A 16,878-nucleotide genomic window follows, 5' to 3' on the forward strand; every position below is an offset into this window, starting at 1 on the left:
GCTTCTATGGAGGAAGGATCTGATGTTTTTTTTGCTCTAAGTGGCTTTGAACCAAAGACGGGAATCGATCTAATCAATCAGAATTCTAATAAGTAAATTTTTTGATGAATTTTGGAATTTTTCCCGATTTTCTAACATAAAAATTACTGATTTCCAAGATGGCATCTAAATTTCAAGATCGCGACCATAACGATAATTGCAACATTAATAGGATAAAATATGACAGTCGTAACATAAAGTGTAACGATGACATAGTACTCAACCAAGATGGCGGGCGTAACTAAACATGCAACATTTATATAATCCAAGATGGCGACAGTAACGATAAGTGCAACAGTGGTTTTTAAGAGTTTTATTTAATTCGATTATATAATTTTTTTAATGATTTTTAAAATTTGTCCCGATTTTCTAAAATAAAAATTGCGAATTTTAAAGATGGTGACCGTAACGATAATTGCAACAGTTACGAGTTAATACAAGATGTTGGTTCTGTCTCGAACAGGTAGTGCTATTATTACTTAAAATTAAAAAAAAAATTCAAGTCCCGATAGGCATGTTATTTTTTTATATACCTTATTTAATTCTCAGTCTGGTAAATGTCTCGATGGCCGAGTGGTTAAAGGCGTATGTTTTCCAACCTAGAGATCAGAGCTGAGCTGGTTCGAATCACAGCGCTTCAAATGTATTTTGCATAAAAAATTAAAATTAATATGTCGATAAGGACCGTAATAGCTCTTGTAGGTAATAGAACATCGACCTTATGTGTTGAGACAGAGCGTCGTTGGCGCTCTCTAGGAACAAACAGCAGAAACCAAGTCGACGGTATCCAAGATGGTGGCCTCCATCCAAGATGGCGGCCTCCAGTGGAACAGAAAAAATCAAGAGCGACGCTGTCGCTATCTAGGAACAAACAACAGAAACAAAGTCGACAGTATCCAAGATGGCGGCCTCCAGTGGAACAGAAAAAAATCAAGAGCGACGCTGTCGCTATCTAGGAACAAACAACAGAAACAAAGTCGACAGTATCCAAGATGGCGGCCTCCAGTGGAACAGAAAAAAATCAAGAGCTATGCTGGCGCTGTCTAGGAACAAACAACAGAAACAAAGTCGACAGTATCCAAGATGGCGGCCTCCAGCGGAACAGAAAAAATCAATATTGGGACAGGGACGAAAATTTCATCATAATGAGTAGGGCGCTCGATTTAAAGATGGCAGCCATGATCTACTTGTCCCGTTACGCTGTGTCCCGTTACGCTAATCCAAGATTGCCGTCGTGACGTCACAATCCAAGATGGCGGACCCCAATACCTAAACCAGCGCTTGGCGCCTTGGCCCGGAGCCCCCAATACACACTACTTATCCACAAATTAAAGGCTTGTAGGTATCCTAGCAGCCACAGTTACTGGCCAGGTTAAACTAACTTCAAAAACACTAGCTAAAAGACAGACATTCGTTGCAGTGTCTGAGGACGATATAATGTAACATTTCACCCATACCTCGTTTAGTTTGAGGTTACAATTCGTAACAAAAATTTATGGAAAACTTTTACGACGACATTTATTCGAGAGGTAAATAAACTGGATTATTTTGGAAATTGTAGTATAATGAAAGTATTGCAATAAGTATTTTTTATTTAATTTAATATGTAACAACAAAAATAATACTTTTAGTGCTCAGAAATACATTACTTCCAACACTTATCACTGAAAACACAAAGGCCAAATTCTATAGTCAAAATTGTGCTTCAACTTTGTGTCATGACATCTCCATTTAAAATTCGTTGCATTTACCACATAAGAGAAACCAAGTCGGTAGCATTACAATTTTATTAAAGTATTGAGTTTGATTTTTAAAGCCTACCGAAAGATAATGGGCAACATTAACGTAAACTATTCTCTTGAATTTTAACCTTCCCATGGTTTTCGGAAGCGAAAGTAAAGATAAAATTTTAGACCACACCATTGTGCGCCGATTTTTAAGACATAATTATAGTAGGTCCCAAACTATTTGGTACCGACTTTGTGCTCATATATTTTAGTCATGCCGGGGGCTCGTACAGAAATCATGAACCTCGCCATATGAATGAAGAGCACTAATATATTAAGGCAGTTTTTATTATTAAGTGCACATACAGGAAATGTAGGGTTTAGTCGAAGGGAGAAGGGTCATTCCCCATACCCCCAGAATTGTCTTACATCTACAGTTTCCTATCTTTTTTAAATTTGTTAACAGAAATAAATTATTTCATTGTTTATTTTTTAATAAATATTAAACTTATTAATTAGATAAATAAAAACGGCCACATAATATGCATAATTATAGAGTAGCTACTTTTTTAAACACATATTAAGACCATTATAAGCCGTGTTAGAGAATGGGTTAATTTTCATACATGTCAAATTAACCTAAGAACACGTAAAATAACATAATAATAACTGTCCACGAATAGACGTAAGAAAAATGGTTTCGGCCCAATATTTGTGAGAAAAAATTTTCCGTGTGCGACCACACTTCACCTCAGAAAAATTTCCATAAAAATCTTAAATTTTATATCTTACTCTGCCTGCAAATATTTTTTCTTAAAAGACAGCCTACCTACGGTCATAGTTACAATTTGGTGGGTTGTAAGCCCATTAAAACGAAACTTTGATTGCCAACAGCGATATCTTTAATTTTATTATAATTAATTACCAACAAATAGATTAAAAAAAGAAAAAAAAATGGAACTAAATACATAGGTACACTTCTGGTTTAGCTTGCTGTATAATTTTCACACTAAACACTTCCAAATAAAATAAAAGTTCTGGTTTTACTATAATAAAAAATCGATTTAGCTAGAAAATTAGAAATTTGACTATATAATTTTAAATATACATAATTATAAATACTTATGTATAGAATTGTACATATAACTGTATTAAAAATTATATATATTGAATTAACAGATGAATACTGTAGTTAATAAGAAATATTTTAGTTTTCCTTTATGGTACTTTTCCCTTATGGTAGTTTTCCCCTTGCCATCCACAAGAGCGGGGAAAAAGTACCATAATGGAAAACTACCATAATGGAAGAATTCCACCTGGTCCCCTGGAAACAGGGGGGAAAATGTCATAATGGAAAACTACCATAATGGAAGTATTCCCCCTGGCACCCTTCGATGCAAGGGGAAAAATGCCATAATGGAAAACTACCATAATTACAGAATTCCCCTCGGCCTCCACAGAACAGGGGGAAAAATGCCATAATGGAAAACTACCATAATGGCAGTTTTCCCCATGGCAACCTTTGAAGCAAGGGGAAAAATGCCATAATGCAAAACTACCATAATGGCAGAATTCCCCATGGCCTCCGCGGAACAGGGGGGAAAAATGCCATGATGGAAAACTACCATAATGGCAGAATTCCCCTCGGCCTCCAAGGAACAGGGGGGAAAAATGCCATAATGGAAAACTACCATATTCCTTAAATTCGCCGTCAGAAGTGCTATCTGTAGACTTTTAAGTGAACCAAATAAACTGCCGGTGTTGCCAGTGCTACCTAGCGACGTATTCTATACACTACTTTGAGAGCAAAGCCGTGGTACTCATTCCATGGAGTGTATACGAAAATATGGCAGTTTTCCCCCTCGTCCTTTTAACTTATGGTAGTTTTCCAATATGGTACTTTTCCCCCCTGTTTCGAAAAAGCCAAGGGGAAAACTGCCATTATGGTAGTTTTCCATTATGGTACTTTTCCGCGCCTCCTTTGATTTCTCCTCGCCGCCCCTCCTGGGGTTGGCGCATGCGCGCTGTGCCGCGCCGATTTAATAAAAGCTGCTGTCAGGTTGTAATTCGTTCTTGTTAGCTTGATTTACTCGTCTCGTCTGGTCTTGTCCAGTATCTTGAGTAGCTACATTGTTTGTTTCGGAATGTAGTCTGTTAGTCTTTATATTGTAACGACGTGCGAGAGCGGCCTCGGGGGAAAGAATGTAAGGCGCGGTGCACACCAGAGCAATACGATAGGCGATGCGATAAGCGTGGGATCGCTTTGCGCGACGCAACTTTTATCTTGTCAACTCTCAGGTACACACCAGAGCAATGCTATAGGCAATACAGAAAGCGATGAAGGCCTCATTTGTAATGATGAGTTCTTCTGACGAGGATGTTTTAGTGGCTTACAGGTACCTAAAAATTCGTAAATGGAAAAGGGCAAGAAAGTACTGGGTACATCCGTTTAATGTCATGAATATTAAACATAGTTCGGCTGTGGTTTGCCGAGAACTACGACAAAACAAAAGAAAAAATTTCATGAAATGTATAGGATGAGCACAGAAACGTTTCACATTCTGGAGCAGCTAGTTTCAGAGGAACTGCGAAGCCAAGACACTAAATACAGGCTTGCTGTTTCACCTGCTGAGAAATTACTTATTACATTAAGGTAAGCAAACTATGTTATTAGCCATTAAGAGGCCATAGAGTAAGTTGCGGTATATAGTGTAAACATTCATTTATTATCTATGTATATCAAAAGAAGAGAATACACTACAGTCAAAACAAAGAAAAAAAAACACTACTTGCATCACACAAATGTTAACGCAATACAGTTAATGAACTGTGTCGATGTTATTGGGTAAACAATCAGTGTGTGAAACTGTATGAACGTTTTTGGCTGAGAGTACAGTGGTTGGAATAGGACAATGTATCTCATGTGGAGTACTGTAAGCAGACGGATCACATTGTGAAGAAAACATGCCTGATGCTTTTCTCTCAGCATCATTCAACTGTTCGTTAAGCTGTAGAATATATTTCGCTTTAAGATTTCTATTGCGCCTGTCACCCAGTTTCTTTAAATCATGCAGCAACGACCTTAAAAACAGCCAGTCAGAATCATTTCGTTCGCTTTCGTTTTCCAGTTTCCTAGTTCTTTCTTCTTTTTTTCGAGGCAAGCCATTCAACAAATTCTTTGTCCATGTCGTGTGTAGGGGTTACCACTTTCATCTTCTTTGACACGTGGGGTTGTTGAAGAATTTCAGAATCCACATCTTAATGTGTACCCTCTGGCATACCCAATGATTCTTCCATGACACTATCTGTTGATTGTTGTAAATCACTGTCTATCTGCCATGCATGAAGATTTTCTGATTCCTCGTAGTGATCCCCTACTTGTACGGTTGCATTCCCTGACGTAGTCGTTCCCTTCATATAGGGACGGAGGAAAGCAAGATGTGCTGCAAGGTAATAGGGTTTTCTTTTTTTGTTTTTCATGACCCTGATGGGTCATTTACCTGTGTCTTTCATTTCTTCTGCTATGTTTTTCCATGCCAAACTAGTCGCATCTGTCCTAGAATACGTTTTGAGGGTGTAGTTCCACAAACAAGGCTTGTTTTCTACATGTTTGATAAATGCAATCATCGTAACAACATCCTCCTGCGAACCCGCCATGTTTCGTGAAGGGAACACGAAGCGATACTGTTGCCTGGCGCGACCAGCACGCTGTGTAGCCTCCACGATACGACGTCGATCGGTATCGCTATCCTATCGCTATCGCGCTAGTGTGCACCTACTTACGTTGCTTCCATATAGTTGCCACACATTCCATGGAAACATGTCGTATTCACGTCGCGACGCGTATCGTATCGTTTATCGTATCGTCTATCGTATCGCTATGGTGTGCACCGCGCCTAAGTGTTATTCTTGTTTGCGAGTGAGGCGGTGGCCCTTGCCCTAATGTAACGTAAAATAATAGGCTGTCTTGTTTAAATTCCCTTTCGGCCGCCACCTAGAAAATAATGTTTGGATTAACTGAATTTACTTAATGAACTTAACTTGTAATTGTTCTCCCCTGAGGCGTCGACGTATGTAAAATGTACGTAAAGTACGTAAAGTAATTTAAGTAATTTTGTAATAGCATGTAACTTCCTTGTGCGCATTATCTTGTTGTTCGCGTATTTTTGCCTTTGAAGTCTCATTTGACATAACTTTTCTGTATTTGAGGCGTTTGTCATGTGTGGAAATAAAACGTCCCTTTTGATAGTCCGATTAGGGACCACGAACTGTTAAGCAGGTGTCACTTGCGTTTTTCTTGGCCTTGACAGATAGCTCGTCCACCTAAATATTCGTCGTGTATTTTCCTTGTAAATTATTAATGTCACTATTAAAATGTCTAACTATTAATGTCATTAATGAAGTGAAACTTGTAAACTTAATTGAAAACATAGTCTGTCATTGCTGTCTTACTCTTATACTATTTTAATCTTCAGTATTATTTTGGCATTATTAAATGCAAACGTTAATCGTAATGTTTTTCCAGTAATTTAACCTGCTCCCAAACACCTTTCCGCAGACCCAGCCATGCTATGGCCCTCCCTCCTCGCCTTTAAGCCTTTAAGCTTTCAATTGTTAAAGTCTAATAATTGTATTATTTATATATTTATTTTTGCATCACAGATATTTATTTGACACGCTGATAAGCTTGATATTTTCTTCCGGTGTTCATTCATAAGAATATATGGTAATGTCACCACACGAAGACGTCTTTGGCAGCAATGCGCTTAAATATATTTAACTTAAAAAATTACTTTGAGCAGTTAGTAACATCGTTAATTGCTGAAACCTACCTTTGAACAAAATCTCCCACCTATAATAAATAATTACATGTCAATAAAACTTGAAAAAACAGTACATTAATAATTGCTAAAATATGTACCCTTATAACGAATTAGCTAACTCCGTAAGATCAGTCGTTGCCGCTAGAATGCAATGTCTAAAGTTACTCCCGATTTTTTAACGACTTTCCCCTATTGTCTTTCTACGATATTTGGGAAGCCATTTTTTCACAGACGAGAGAGCCGCACCCGAAGTTCCCTGAAGTTCATTCTCGCTTTTTTTTCGTATCACAATCAGGTGTACCTATTTATTTGGATGGAAAAAAAAAATCGCCGGCTTTTATTCTCCAAATGTGCGGGTTCAACTTATATGTCATTCTTAAAATTAGTAAGAAGTAATTTAAAGAATTATTCAGTAGGTTAGCTACATTAAAAATACTTTAAAATATTGTGGATGGTTGGTTATATTAGGTAGGCCTAAGTATAGTACATTAAAAATACTGTAAAATTATTTTATGGTTGCTTAGCAAATAACTTTTTAATATGTAGCTATCCAGTGCTAGAAAACCGTTTAAATGATTTCACAGTATCTTTAATGTAGCTATCCTAACCAAATCAACCGTCCACAATGTTTTAAAGTATTTATAATGTAGCTAACCTAACGTAATTGACCATTAGTTATCATGAGTTGTCCAAATTAAACATTTTTAATTTTATTTACAATGAACAAAAAAAACCGAAGATGCACAATCGAGCATTTGGCTCTCTAGTCTGTGAAAAGAAGGTTTCCACGTTATTTTCTGCCTGTAATTCCATGTCTAAGGCTGGGTTCACAATTGAAAAAATAACAGTAACAGTAACAGTAGGTCGTATGCATAGGATATGAACGCCATGTTTCCTAACCTAACGATTCACAATAGCAGAAAGTAGGTCGTGTGCATGGGAGCGTGGTCGTGCGCATAGGAGTGAAATGAATATATTTTATTTCGGTCGCGTACACATGACACAACAGCCAATGAGAGAAGAGCAGGGTGCTTTTTTGGTGGGACTAGAAATATGTTTATATTTATTAACCATATTGTGGTAAGAAAATGTTGAGATAATAATAGTATTACCATTATTTTGAAAGTTAATATGTTTATTTACTAACACTGGTAATAGATGTCGCATAGTTCACGAAATTTCATTGGCTGAAATTAACGGTAAGAATTCAATTGTGAACCGATTTCGCAGTTCGCACAGGTCGTGTGCACAGGTCGTGTGCATGGCTTGCTATGCACTCGCTTAATTTTTTTAATTGTGAACCCAGTCTATGATGTTTATATTCTTTGGATGCGTATAATACACTGGGAAGTCTTCTTTTCACAGACGAGAAATGCATCTTCGTTTTTTTGACGTGGCAATGTCTAATAAATCGATGAACGCTGGCTGCACGCACAAAAAATTGTCCCACTACGGATGTCCCACTACGGATGTGTCCTGTTTACGCATGCGTGGCATCTCTCTGGTATGTTGCGGACGGTACAGAGAACTCGGCCGGCACGTGGCGGCTTCCGGCTCAGGTTTCACCCCGCCATGCTGCAGGGATAGGCGGGTCACACCGGTTGGAACACGCCTGCACATGTCGCCACACATGGCTTGGGGCAGACGACAACATAGCGGGGTTCGAGGTTATTGTTGGGCACCACGCCACGAGATTATATTCGCAATAAATGGCGTTCTTACATGTACGTATTATTTTAATTACTAGTGCAAATCCGTACATTTAAACAGTGTTGTATGAGTATTGTTTTAGCTGTGTAACTAAATATTTATTACTGGTATGATACTTTTCACACTTTAGTTTCACATTGGTAGTTATTTGTCATGAGTTATTATTTGATCAACTAAATCACACACAGTATTATAGTTATGAGCCCACGAGCGTGTAAATATTTCGAGTCCAACAGAGAATATTCTAGTTAAAAGAAATTCAAACAAATATCGTGCGTGGAATATTATTATTTATACCATCTGAAACAATTATTCTCAATAGGGTTTTGTGGCCTTTCCTTTGAATAATATCTGCAAAACTTATGTAATTTTCTGTAAATATTGTTGTGTTTGTAAAGTGTAACCATAAATAATATATGTAATTTTTGGCAAAGGAGCACCTGGTGCTGGCATGCCACACTGCCATGAAAAATGTAAATGTGTATCAATGTAAAATAAAAATCTTTTGAATTTGAATTTGAATTTCCAATTCAAAGGTTATCGGTTCGAATCTCGGCAGCTGCAAATTTTTTTTTTGTACTTGTAAAAATAAATACGGCGCACACAAAATTTCAAAAGTAATAAATATATTTGAATTAATGAATGCAAATAAAAGTAAATTTATTAATTAAATTGTATACATATTTCATTTCACTCCTTCTTTGTATCCATACAAAATACTGATAATTCAATAAAAATGATTCAATTTTATTCATAAAATATGCAGAGGTAGATTTTATCATACAAATGATAGAAAAAAATTAAAAAAAAATTCTTCCTCAAAGAATATACGGTAATATTTTTAATGCCAAAATGGTTTGGATGCAAAAACCTATTACGGCTCAGTCTCAGACCAAATACGATATTTTATTTTCTTTTGGATCAATAATTTCATCAATATTTTGTTATGACGTCACGTTAAACTATGGTCCGTAAACCGACTTTACAGACAACCAATTTTTTTTGTTCATTGTAAATAAATATACCATTCATGATAACTAATGGCAAATTAGGTTAGGTTAGCTACATTAAAGATACTGTGAAATCATGTAAACGGTTTCCCCCAAATAAATACACCTGTTGTACGGGGGAAAAAAAAGCGAGCATGAACTTCGGGGAATTTCGGGTTTGGCTCTCTCGTCTGTGAAAATATGGCTTCCCGTATTTATGCTCCACAGAATGATATGCTCGTTGCTAGCAGTACCCTTTACTTTTCTATGGCTGTATAGAAAAGAAAGGAGCCAAGCACGTGTCCATGTGCAATTTGGTTTTAAAACAAGGGTTATTTGCTGTTTACGTCTTTTTGGTGTGTTTGTGGCAGTTTGTGGAAATAAATTTTGATTTTTATTAACGAGTTCTGCTGCTAGAAGAGGATAAGAAATGGGCAAAAAGAAATCAAAGAAAGTAAGGTGTTTTATTCCTGTGTCATTTGTTAATAATTTTGATAAAGCTTTTTTTCCGTTTAAGGGCCGTTCCATAATGACCCTGAAACAACACGGACTTGCAAGATATGTACGTTTCACTATCCTTCTGCCACTTTAACGGTGCACGAAAACGTAACACATTGCAACCAATAAAATTTTAATATTACATAAATCAATTTTCAAAATATATCTAGATTTACAGTAAGATAACATGGTCAGGAATTATGTATATAAATAAAATCGCAAAGTAATGACACAACATGTAGTATTGTGTTTGAAACTGTTTTGCTGTACATAACCTAAACTAACATGGTTACCATCACACTCAAACACTGGGCTTCTTTTGGTTGAAGTAGTGTTAGTATATGCAGTGGCGTAGCCAGGATTTGTGTATGGGGGGTGTTAAGAAGCATTCCCCTCCCCCCCCCCTCCGTATTAAAGCGGGGGGTCCGGGGGTCCTCCCCCGGGAAAATTTGGATTTTAAGGTGTAAAATAGTGCTATTTTAGCAGTTTTCGGTACTTAAATTTAAATATTGTAACTGCAAAAATTTTATTAATTTTAATATGGAATTGGTTTTGAGTGATGAATAAGAAATTAATTAAAAATTTGGTGCTAAGGGGGGGGGGGGGGTTTGAACCCCTAAAACCCCCCCCCTGGCTACGCCCATGAGTATATGTGGTGGGCATTGTTGATCCAAACCGTATGGAGCAGTGTTCGCATGCTTGCCAAAACATAATTACTCGTTCCGTGAGATCTGTCACCAATTCCGAGTCATTGTAGAACGGGCTTTACGAAAACATTGTGTACTTACCTACCTTCTATGGTGCTGCTAATTATTTTGAACATTTCAGTTACTTATATTGGGGATACATGCCAAGATTCCTGCCTTTTATTGTTTTGGTAACCAAAAAAAACCAAATATATGAATTGTGTTTTATTTTAAAATAATTATGTGAAACCACATTGCGGTGAGTAAAATACTTCTCTGGCATTTTAACTTTTTTTTTTTTGTACTTATGATCACCAGGATGTGTGATAATCTACCCGACCACAAAAATAAAACTGTAGCAACAATTTATCTGAAAAAATTATTCATGCTTAATATCAGTTTAAGTATTATTTATGTAAATTAATAAATGAAAATATTGGTACGCAGATAGTACCGTGACACGCACCATTTGTAAAATATGAACCTATGTACCTAAAATAACCTACCCTAACCAACTTAACAGTTGGTTAGGGTAGGTTATTTTAGGGGTAAATATGTATTGAGCGGTATTTGCGAAAAAAAAATGTTAAAAATCCGAAAATACCTTTATTAGACGCTCTTCAACTTCCTCTTTTCATTAAAAGCGGTGGAGGTAATAAATTCCAAATACTTTAGGAGATATCAAATTTTTAAATTTCATCATATGTAGTTCAGCGGTACTTGCGAAAAAAAATGTTAAAAGTCCGAAAATACCTTTATTAGATGCTCTTCAACTTCCTCTTTTCATTAAAAGCGGCGGAGATAAGAAATTCCAAATACTTTAGGAGATATCGCCGTTCTTATTTTGCATACAAGACCTGTGTTTATCATTCGACCTTCGCCATTTTTTTATTTTGCCGTGTGTTTGTGAATGCCTAATTAATGAAAATGGTCGATTAGGTCAGGTCATTTACATTATAAATACTTTGAAACTAAGCGTACATTAGAAATAATATGAAATTATTTCAATGGTTCTTTAGTTTTAAAGTATTTATAATGTAACTGACCTGACCTAACAAACCAGGACAAAGGATGAACAGAAACAACTCACGTAAATTTTTTTTGTTACTTATTACTTGCGCAACAATAAAAAATAAGACTTTAAAATTAGAAACGTTAAAAACTCGCCTAAGTTGGAGGCGGTAATTAAATACCATTTTAAACAATAAATGAAGTAAATAATCACGTATTGGTTAATTTGAATTCTGGCCTATCACGAACAATCACGTGACATCATTATCCAATAAAAAAATAGATGCTCGTAAACAAGAAACAATGGTGAAAGACACATGAACGCACTGCTATAATTGTGATGAAATTTAAAAATTCGATATCTCCTAAAGTATTTGGAATTTCTTATCTCCGTCGCTTTTAATGAAAAGAGGAAGTTGAAGAGCATCTAATAAAGGTATTTTAGGATTTTTAACATTTTTTTTTCGCAAATACCGCTCAACTACATATGATGAAATTTAAAAATTCGATATCTCCTAAAGTATTTGGAATTTATTACCTCCGCCGCTTTTATTGAAAAGAGGAAGTTAAAGAGCATAGAATAAAAATATTTTCGGATTTTTAACATTTATTTTCGCAAATACCGCCCAACTACATATTTACCATTTTAGGAACACTACAAAACAATTACCTATGTTTAATTTTAAAAATGACTGTAAAATGTCAAAAAAAAAAAAAAGTATTCAGTGTTGGTAACATAGAACTGTAAAAACAATCAAATACAGTACATGTAAATAAGTAGATATACTGAAGCTATAACGAAAACTAAACTTTTAATATTAATACATATTAAAAATTCATAATAACAAAAAAAATTAAAAAAGTCTTTATAAATATTAAAGCTCTGTAGCATTAATAAGTATATAGTTTCTGCAGGGAAATGATGAAAGTAATAATTTTTGATGCTGAAAAAAATAATTAAGCTGGTTGATACACTGTCACCTCTGGTGCTTCTTCGTAAAGTGGTAGCTCCACCAGTGTTGTTGGAAAGGATAGTCATGTGATATGACCATTGAAAATAAGTGTGCTGAAGTTGTGCTATGCTGTACAAAATAGACTTAGAGGTAGCTTGGGTCTATATTTGCAAGTTTCGTAAGTACGTGTGTGCAATTACTTCTCAACAGTTAACCGATACTACTCATGTACATCTATTGATTGTAAGCCAATGCTTTGTGGAAGTTATATTGTTGGTTGTTTCGCAGGGTCGTTGTGCGAAAAGGAATGCGCAGCATGATGGCGGCGAACCTGAAGAACTTAAAAAGGCCCCACATTCATTTGTGATCCACAGAGGACCTGTGGGGAAGTATGTCCATATTCTTACCAAGGACTTCAGAAAAGTGATGGAACCATTCACAGCAACATCATTAAAGGTTTGAACTTTTTTTTTTACAAGCCATGTATGTAGCTTTGCAATATTTATTAACATGTAAACATGCCTGCTCCTGACTTTTTGAAACCCAATGCCCACTTTTTTTCATGAGAGAATGCTCAGCTCTCTCCATAACTTTACTGATCTGTGTATGTCATCCGAACAGGCATTGCGATAACCCCCTGTGTTGCACTCGACTAACTCGGGCGAATCGCTCCTGCCGCTGGCTGTTGGCCTTATAGAGGTTTATGTATTGTTACCAACGGGAAATGATTAAATTTTCACACACTATAAATATGTATTATTGTACTTCTTTAGAAATTTTTAAAATTGGTTTTGTAGCTTAAGCCTAAAAAATGTGTAGTTTAAACCTGTATTTTTTAATAATATCATTATTGAATGATTAAGTAAACGCTTATATCTAACTGAGTTAACTGATGAGGTATCGATCCTAAGTTCATTATATCCAATATAAAATCTTGAACACTCGACCATTATGCACAGTATTGAATACCTCCAATAGTTAAATGTGATTTGTAAACCGTTCCTTGAATAGCTATCCGGTATAAATTGCGCACATTAATGAGCCAAATAATTTAATAAGAGTTTTATTTACTAACTAATATCTACACTATTGGTCTAATTACAATAATCTAAATGTCTGTTCACATAAATAATCACTCTTTCAAGAGTCCACTGGAGCTGGGCTGGACAGTGGCTCTCTACTGTTCGTTCTTGCCACACACCTCTGTCCCAACACACGGCTTGGCACTGCTCGCTCGACAGCTGCGCCGAGCTTGCATGCACCCCTCAGGTCCCGCCCTGGAAGTGAAAGCTGCGGGGGAAATGGTGTCCAGTTAGTGCCACTTCTCGCGACAGGGCTGCAGGTACCGAGGCGCCAGGACTCGGTGCTGGGGGAGGGGGAGTGACGGGTGTGGCCTCCGTCGTGCCCGCTCGAGACGGAGTGGAGGCCTCGTCTCAAGCTGCCTCTGTAACTGTAGGGATAACACTGAAGAGCTAAATACTATATTACGTACTTGCTACTCGTTTTTTAAATAAGTAATTTTTTGAGTGTTGCTTTTAAGGGTGTGTGCATGCAAACACAGCAAAGTAAAGGTGATACTGGTGGCATATTGTTCTTCAGCATTCATCAAGGAGAGGTTGAAGCAGTGGCACGGCCATCCGTAGCTGGCCAGGCTGTTTATGATTTGGCATACACATTTCAAATCTTCTTGCTAATTACTGGGGTCGACATAATGATAGTGGTCTTGATCCTGGGATCAAACCTGCAACCCAGTAGGGTACAAGACTGTCCAGGGACACTGCAATAGCCTGTAGCATAACAAGAAAATATTACCCTGTGTCCGAGAAAGCCTGTGCAAACGAGAACATTTTATAAGAGGACATCAATTTAATAATAATAACTGTCCCACATGACAAGCAGAACAATCCTAACAAAATTTAAATTATTGAACAATAACAATTTGAAATCCTTCATAACATACGTTACGTTACGCCCTTTAAAAAGTTCAATATAAGACTGAGGGTTCAATTATACTAAGTTAAAAGATTAAAGATTAGGCTCCAATACAATTAAATATGACAATATTAGCAAACGGATAATGGGCATGGTTACAAATTTAGGATTGTGATAATTCAATAGCTTGAGCTGCCCAGGGTAATACGTCCTGTTGAGTCTCATAAGCACCCAATTACAGCAAAGCTACAAGCTGAATTCTGCCCACAGAGCGAAAGTTGGCCATCATTGGTTATACCAATATAAAAATTCAATTGCAGTGTAAAAATATTATTTTCTATTTGGTGAATTAAATATTTAGAGTTGAAACTAAATTTTTTGTCGTAAAAATACATTGTTAACTGAAAGTAATTGTTTTAACTAATATGAATATTTTGTTAAAAGTGTAAAATAAAATATTTTTTTTTCACGTGGAATTGTTACGACCAACAAAATATTTCAGTGCAAAACTAAAATATTTGTTCCTTAATTAAGAGCATTGTAGAGCTTCTGGTTGGTGAGTCAATGTCCCAAGGTTTGATTCCCGGCTGGATCAGGTATTTTTCACTGGTTCTGGACTAGCATTAATGTCACTTTTATGCATACAAGTATATCTTGAAAGTTATCAAATGCTTAAATATCTTAGCAAGTTCAAATTTTCCTTAAATCACTGTGATGCATTATTTTAATTTAAAAAAAAAGATTGAAATTGAAAAGCTCAGTCCAATATTAAATTTTTATAACGTAATGGGACTGCAAACTTTTTTGAGTGTATCTGTTATACTTTATTTAATGAAGAAATTGAAAGACATATATTTATGCATTAAAAGGCCATATATATATGTATGTATGTATATAAAATGACAAATATATTCCCGCTACAACAACCAACAGCATCAGACTTATATAAACTTTTGGTAAGAGTCTTTATTTCGTACGATTGTACGTACAGTTGACTTGCTTAAAACTAAAGTGCGACCAACATAAGTGTGGCCTTCGTGACAATCTGCGCGCCGTAATACTTCTAGTTTTGTCTCAAATACTTGAACACGATGCATTATGACATTATGAGTGATCAAGCACGTACAGTTACCGGCAGCTGAATGGGCAGACATTGCTTTTATTTGAGTGAATTCCCTGCCACTGGCTCGACTGAGTTCACGGCCCGGTTTGTGGCCAGGCGACAACAGTACGGCACGGAGGCATTCGCACGGACGTAAAAACATTGGGTTCTTTTCACTCCATAGCCGCAATTTAACTTGCCACAGCTGATGTTTGTACAACAGCCGATAGCGTAGACAGACCTCCCCCCCCCCCCCCCCTTGTTTGGCTAACTGTATCCCACGGCACATCTGTTTACAGAAGTTGAAACAGACTTCGTGGCGTTGTGTTTTTTTTTTTTTTTTTTTTCCCGAGATTTTGTGCTAACTGAAGTTTACAGACGTGCTATTTGAGACTGGGCCAGTAAAATTAAATCGTACTAAATGAATTTGCACAATCTGAAGTCGTGCTAAGTGAGGAATAGGTATATATAGCAGGGTATGAAAAAATCCTGATTTTTTTAAAAAAAATCAAAAATATCAGATTTTTTGGATTAAAATCGTTTTTTTTTTATTAAAATTCGATTTTTTTGTTTAAAATATACAAAATCGTAATCTGTGTATTATACAGTACTTTATGACTGTTTTCATGACTTGACTTTGCTCTGCAGTACAATTAATAACAGATTAATTCATTTTGTAAAGACAACTAGCCTAATTTTCTTTCTTTGAAATAACAACATTTTACATTGCATAATGTTTTAACCCGTTCCCTGATCATCCCGAGTTAACTCGGGCTATTAATCGTAATAAAAATATATTATCCCGAGTTAACTCGGTCTTTATGTGGTTTTCGGGTTGAAAATTTACTAACCCGAATGAACCCGTATATTTACTGTATAAATGCTACTCAATGCTCCACTAAAATTTTACTGCCTACCGAGCCAGCGAAGCTGGCTTGTTTTGCTTCCACAAGCAGTCACTAGGTTGTGCTGCTTGTATTATCTGCTATTCTTTCATGTACTGCGTGTTGCCTTCTGCGCCGTGTCGATTGCGCGCGTTTTCGACAAATTGTATTTTGTTTTGTGCTCAGTTTACATATTGCAAGTGAATACTCATAATTGTAAAAGTTGAGATCATCATAATTACGTGTTTCTTTTATTATTTGTTTGTTATAAGTGACTAGAATATATGTTTTTACTGACAGTTTATTTAACTCAATGTAAATAAACTGAAGTTTTGACAGTTCTTACATCCTAAAATGGATAGTGATGATAGTAATTGCAGTGATAGTGAAATAGTAAGTATCGATGGCGATGTTGAAGAATCTGGTAGCGAATCATCTTGTTCAGAAGGTGAGTGCAGTTCAGACTCCGACAGTTCTGTTGACTGGTCGGCTTTGCGACAGTGGTGCGAGATAGACAAAACACA

General features: G+C 36.3%; 1 protein-coding gene across 2 annotated transcripts in view; it reads left to right on the plus strand.

Annotated features, from left to right (window-relative positions):
• The first annotated feature begins 9,484 nt into the window (after nt 1-9,484).
• Nucleotides 9,485-16,878, plus strand: part of LOC134533669 (protein Peter pan) — a 66,337-nt gene continuing 58,943 nt past the window's right edge. Inside the window, exons 1-2 of one of the 2 annotated variants that reach the window (XM_063371213.1) lie at nt 9,485-9,742; nt 12,725-12,892. In XM_063371213.1, the coding sequence (XP_063227283.1) occupies nt 9,719-9,742; nt 12,725-12,892 (192 nt within the window). In that variant the 5' untranslated portion in view covers nt 9,485-9,718. The remainder of the gene's footprint in view (nt 9,743-12,724; nt 12,893-16,878) is intronic. The other variant, XM_063371215.1, reaches the window with a different exon arrangement.

The sequence above is a fragment of the Bacillus rossius genome, chromosome 7 (assembly GCF_032445375.1).
Source record: "Bacillus rossius redtenbacheri isolate Brsri chromosome 7, Brsri_v3, whole genome shotgun sequence".
NCBI lineage: Eukaryota > Metazoa > Arthropoda > Insecta > Phasmatodea > Bacillidae > Bacillus > Bacillus rossius.